Here is a 6225-nt window from a genome sequence, read left to right on the forward strand (position 1 = left end):
CCTTCAGGGTCATCACCTTCAGGACAGCAATGAGCGGCAGGGCCAGGACTCGGGCCCGGGGCAGAGCACGTGGTCGGACACCCCCCAGACCTGCTACGCCTGGAGCCGCTGCAGCCCCTGGAGCCGCTGCAGCAGTGAGCATTTCAATATTCATGTTTCCTTTATGTAAAAGATACTGCCTCCACCGAAAAGAGAGAGAATTGGTTGTTGAGCCAATATAGTTCAGGTATAGAGTTCTCTCCTGATGAAAGAGAACTAATAAATTTCATGAGAAAAGTCAGATTCTACAGATGCTAGCATGGGTAGGCATTATCTACTTGGGTATCCACTTTGCTGCTTCCCTTCCACGTTTGATTTCATGTATGCGAACAGACTTTTTTTTTAAATCCCAATTGGATGGAAAGGCTTCTAAATTTCTTGGCCGCAGTTAGTGACTCCTCCTTAGGACTTCAGCTTCAAAACAGGCAACTTTGTTAAAGTACTTGAACAGCCTGAGTTGGACAGAGTTTCCAGTATGGTTTAAACTTGTCATCCCTGCTGTCTGTGTGCATTTCTGTCTTCTCTTATCCCCTATCCACTTGGGGCTTTCGTGCAGCAGAACCCAACTGTACTGAGGGGGTCTTGCTTATCCGATTTCCAGCGGGTCCTGGGGCTGGCCTAGCATGCACGTTTCACCATTCAAGTCCATTTGTTCTCTTCTGTGATTGTTGTTCCTTTCTCCTCCTCTGCTTCACTCAAACCTCAACCTTCCTCTTCTGTCCTAATTCTCAGCCTTTAACATCAACTCCCATGTCACTGAGATAAACAGAACATCAGAGCAGAACTTCAACATCTTCCTCCACCACATGTCCCCGACCTGGCCTCAGCCCCTCTCCTGAAACCCTCTGCTTCTATCTAAAGAAAATATCTCCACCTGCATCCTGAGCCCCTTCACCAGTTCTCTGTCCCCAGGCATCTCTCCTGCACTTCTTGCCTTGATCTCCCGAGTCAGCAGATTTTTGCTCTCCCAGGTCATTTCTACCTGCAAATGACCAGCTAACTTTTCTCTCATTCAACAGGAAACCTCTCCCAGATCCCACTCCCCTCACAATTACTTCCTTACTCTCTACTTCTGATTGCAGAAACCTTGTCTCAACCCAGAACTTCAGTTCTCATTTCCCTCCCTTCACTCCGATCAGGCCCTCCACTGTCGCTCCACGAAAATGGCATCTCTAGTGTCCTCCGCTCGGTCAGATCCACAGGTCGGTTCTCGAGCCTTCTCCTCCTTGCTCCATCGCTTGTACTTGGAATGGTTGGGCCCTCTTTTCTCCTTTAGAAACTCCCTCCGTGTGGTGTTCAGATCACCACCCATGCTTCATCTTTCTCCTGCTCACAAGCTACTGCTGCTGGCTTGTCTTTGCTTGGTTCTCCTCCCTGCCCTGTTGATGTGCCCGGGACCTAGTCCTTGGACCTCTTCTCTTTGGTACAGGTACTCATTCCCTTGATCATCTTATCAGTGTCATTGCTTTCCGTGTTACTTGTTATGTGGACAAGTCCCCATATTTATATCTCTGGCCAGACCCCTCTCCTGCACTACCTGACGCTCCCCAGATATCCACAGATGTCTCATCCTCCTGATTCGCCCTACCGGACATGTCATAATTAATTTAAAGAAGTCCCATTCTTCCAGCTGTCCAGACCAAAATCTTGAGATTCATCTTAGACTCCTCTCTTTACCTCACATACCCTTCACGGAAACAACCAGGAAACACTTGTCTTTGACTTTCAAAAAAATATTCAGTATCCGACCATTTCTTACCACTTCTGTTATTACCTCTGGTCCAAATCACCAGCATCCCCTGCTGGATGCTGCGGTGGCCTCCTAACTAGTCTTCTTGCTTTTGCCCTGGTCTCAATACAGAACCAGAGAACTAGGTTCGTGTAGTTCTTCTGCTCACCTCTCTGTAGGGTTCCCACTTCCTCAGAGTCAGAGGCACATCCCTTCCGGTGACCTCCCTCCTGCTATCTCTCTGGCTTCCTTACCTGCTCCTCTCAGCTTTGTCCATTTTGCTTCAGCCACGCTGGCCTCCTTGTTATTTCTTGGACATTTCTGCCTGAGGAACTTGGATCTCTCTTGCCTCCATCTATGGCTTGTGTAACCTTGTTAACTCACCGCCTTTAGGCTTTGTCCCACATTAATTAATGCAACCAGCCCCCTTCACACCCCAACTTCCCAATAACTGCCAATTTTCCTTACTTTGCTATTTTTTCTTCATCCTCCCGGTAATTACCATACTATTGCTATATACATTACTTGTTATATTTATTTTGTCACCTGAATGTGAGCTTTTCAAGGGAAGGTCCTTCGCTTTATGCCCTGATAGTACCTAATGCATGGCAAGCATACAATAATTTTTGGACGTGGAACAAACATAGAGATAACATTACCTTTTCTGTTTATCTCCAAAAATATGCAGACCCCAAAACCTGGTCAAATCCAACCTAGACTCCAGCCACCGCAAGAGGAAAGCCAAGTGGCTAAGCCTGGCCAGCCAAGAGGAGCAGAAGGAGCATCTCAGCTTCCAGGTAAAAAGAGAGAAGGAGGATATGGTAAAGGGCAGGGGATGCTTAATACGTGAAGGGACACTGCAGTAATAAACTTCTAGACAAATAGCTTTGCTGTTTCCAGGAGGTTTGGCAGGATGGGAAGAATGTACAGCTTGCAACTACTCCCTTTCCTGCAATGAATTATCCCTCTATATTTTAAGGCTTACGGAAAAAGAACAGATCAGTATTCATTAGCCAATTCAATGTAGTTGCTTTTCACGTTTAGACATTTGTTTATATACAATAACTCTAAGTAAACTAGGAAATTCCAGGAAATTATTTCCTTGGTCATTAGCAAATCCCCATTTCCCCATCCCTCACCTCCTGAAAACCAGTCTACTCTGCTTCTATGAACTTGATTATTTTACATACCTTAAATAAGTGGAATTATACAGTATGTGTCTTCCTGCGACTGGCTTATTTCCCTTAGCATAATGTCATCAAGGTTCATTCATGTTGTCATATACTGCAGGATTTCCTTCTTTTTTTTAAAGACTGAATAAATAACATTTTATCATATGGATAGACCACATTAACTTTCTCCATTCATCTGTTGATGATCATTTAGGTTGTTTTGATAGCTTGGCTATTTGTAATAGGATTGCAATGAAAGTGGAAGAGCTAATATCCCTTTGATATCATGATTTCAATTCGTTTGGACAGATACCTAGAAGTGGGATTGCTGGATCGTATGGTAGCTCTGTTTTTAATTTTTTGAGGAATCTCCCTACTGTTTTCCATATCAGCTGCACTATTTTGCAATTCTACCAGAGCATACAAGGGTTCAGATTTCTCCACATCTTCACAGACATTTGCCTTTTTAAAAATGAATAGCCATCCTTACAGATGTGAAGTGATATCTCATAGTGGTTTTAATTTGCATTTCCCTGACGGTTCGTGGCCTTAAGCACCTTTTCATATACCTGTTGGCCATTTGTATAGCTTTGTTGAAGAAATGTCTATTCGGGTCCTTTCCCTTTTTCAAATTGGGTTAATTGTTGTTGTTGTTGTTATTTTGCTATTGAGTTGTACAATTTTCTTATATATTTAGGAAATTAACCCCTTGTCAGATACATGGTTTGAAAATATTTTCTTCTGTAAGTTGCCTGTCACTGTTTCCCTTGCTATACAGAAGATTTTACCTTGATAACATCCCATTTGTCTATTTTTGATTTTGTTGGCTGTATTTTTGGTATTATATCCATGAAATGATGGCCAAGACCATTGTCATAAAGCTTATTCCCTGTTTATTTCTAGGAGTTTTATAGTCTGGGGTCTTACATTTAAGTCTTTAATCTGTTTTGAGTTGATATTTGAGTATGGTGTGAGATGGGATCCAATGTGATTCTTTTGCATGTAGACATTCTGTATTCCCAAAACCATTTACTGAAGACATCCATTCTCCATTCTGTATTCTTGGCATCCTTTTTGAAGATTAGTTGACTATATGCATTTATTTCTAGACCACTGGTGTGGCTTTGAGCTAGTATCACACTATTTTAATTACTAACATTTTGCAGTATATTTTGAAATAAGTGTGATGTCTTCAGCTTTGTTCTTAAGATTTTTTTTTTGGCTCTTTGGGATCCTTTGTAGTTTCATACAAAATTGCACTGTCATTCAATTATTGACCTTGCAGAATATTTAAATCTGTATGAATCTTAGAATGTAAAAAAAATGTAGTGTGAGAGCTTTTCCAGGTCGGTGTTAATAAAAGGGATAGATCAGTGGTTCTGTATCAAAAGCCAGTTTCATGGAATTGTCCATTCAGTGAGCATTTTATGATGTCCACTAGAGGGCAGTGTGGTGCCAGGTGATAAGCCTGTAAAGAAGTAGAAACCCGACAAGGTTTCTGCTTTGAAGAATCTTGTAGTCTGAAGAGATACCTGAAGAAACCAGACAAATAACAGAGCAGAGATGAATGAGGAGCTAAGGCAACCACTAATATGGATAGGAGGTGTGTTGAGACAGGCTTCTGGGTAACACTCCCCTTTTCTGACCCATTACTAAAATAATGTCTAAATCCTTCTGACATCTTTTTCTACCTCAGACAACCTCTACTGGTTTACCTCATCGCTGGGGTTTAACATTGTCCTTTCTGGTTACATTTCCCTTTTCATTGTATAAATTCACAGCTTTCACACTTATTTATACACAGGGGAACTCCAGCTCTCGGCTGAATTACAGGCAGCAACGCTAAAAGGGCGGAGGGCATGGTGCGGTGGAGTTTTTCGAGACCTTGTTGTGAATACTCGGCAGTACTTGGAACATGTTAGAGGGTCCAAGGCAGGTACGCTGGCCATGTTTTTCCTTTTTTATTTTATATTAGTTTTAGGCATACAGTATGATGGTTAGACATTTGATTTATGAAGTGATCCCCCTGATTACGCTAGCACCTACCTGGCACTATGTACAGCCATTATAATAATATTGACTATATTCCCTATGCTGTACTCTAAATCCCTGTGACTGTTTTGTAATTATTAATTTTTACTTCTTCATCCCTTCACTTTTTTCACCCAGCACCCCAATCCCCTTCCCCTCTGGCAATTGTCAGTTTGTTCTCTGTATCTGTGAATCTGTTTTCATTCAGTTTGTTCATTTCTTTTGCTCTTTAGAGTCCTCATCTAAGTGAAAGCATATGGTATTTATTTCACTCAGCATAATACCCTCTAGGTCCATCCAGGTTGTTACAAATGGTAAGATTTCATTTTTTAATGGCCGAGTAATATTCCATTGTATATGAACCATAACTTCTTTATCCAACCATCTATTGATGGGCACTTAGGTTGTTTCCATATCTTGGCTATTGTGAATAGTGCTGTCATGAAATGTAGGGGTACATAGATCTTTACAAACTAATGTTTGGTTTTCTTTGGATACATACCCGGAAATGCAATAGCTAGGTCAAAATGTAGTTCTATTTTTAATTATTTTTGTGGAAACTCCAAACTATTTTCCATAGTGGATGTACCAATTTGCAATCTCACCAACAGTGTATGAGGGGTTCTTTTTTCTCCACATTCTTGCTAACACTTGTTTTTTGATTTATTGGTGATAGCTTATATGACAGGTGTGAAGTGATATCTCATTGTGGTTTTAATTTGCATTTCTCTGATGATTAGTGACTTTGAGCATCTTTTCATATGTCTGTTGGCCATCTGTATGTCCTTTGGAGAAATATCTATTCAAGTCTGCCCATTTTTATTTTTATTTTTTTTTTCATTTTGTGGATGGTTTCCTTTGCTGTGCAAAAACTTGTAGTTTGATGTGATCATATTTGTTTGTTTTTTCTTTTGTTTCCCTTGTCCAAGGAAAAAATTACTAGTAGCAATATCAGAGAATTTACTGCCTATATTTTCTTCTACAAATTTTATAATTTTAGGTCTTACATTTAAATCTCTAATCCACTCCAATTTTATGGAGTTGTTCATTTTAAACTTTTGCTAAGATGCACGTTTGTGTTTAAGAATGTGTAAAGCTTCATACCATCATTCTAAGTGGAGGTACCCTCTTACCTTTTTGTAATAACTTTCACATTTGCAGAAATGAAGACATATTTTAGAGTCCTGGATGTACTCTTCATTTTTCTTTTCCTTTTATAGCTGCTAAGATAGAATGACCCAGTTCTTCGGTTGG

At 40.7% G+C, this 6225-nt stretch overlaps 1 protein-coding gene across 1 annotated transcript in view; it reads left to right on the forward strand.

Moving 5' to 3' along the window:
* PIWIL3 (piwi like RNA-mediated gene silencing 3) overlaps positions 1-6225 on the forward strand; it is a 38914-nt gene that overhangs the window by 9572 nt on the left and 23117 nt on the right. The window contains exons 3-4 of the mRNA XM_011374658.1: positions 8-134; positions 4745-4876. Of these exons, the coding sequence (XP_011372960.1) occupies positions 8-134; positions 4745-4876 (259 nt within the window). The remainder of the gene's footprint in view (positions 1-7; positions 135-4744; positions 4877-6225) is intronic.

Source organism: Pteropus vampyrus, unplaced genomic scaffold (genome assembly GCF_000151845.1).
Source record: "Pteropus vampyrus isolate Shadow unplaced genomic scaffold, Pvam_2.0 Scaffold251, whole genome shotgun sequence".
NCBI classification, from domain to species: domain Eukaryota; kingdom Metazoa; phylum Chordata; class Mammalia; order Chiroptera; family Pteropodidae; genus Pteropus; species Pteropus vampyrus.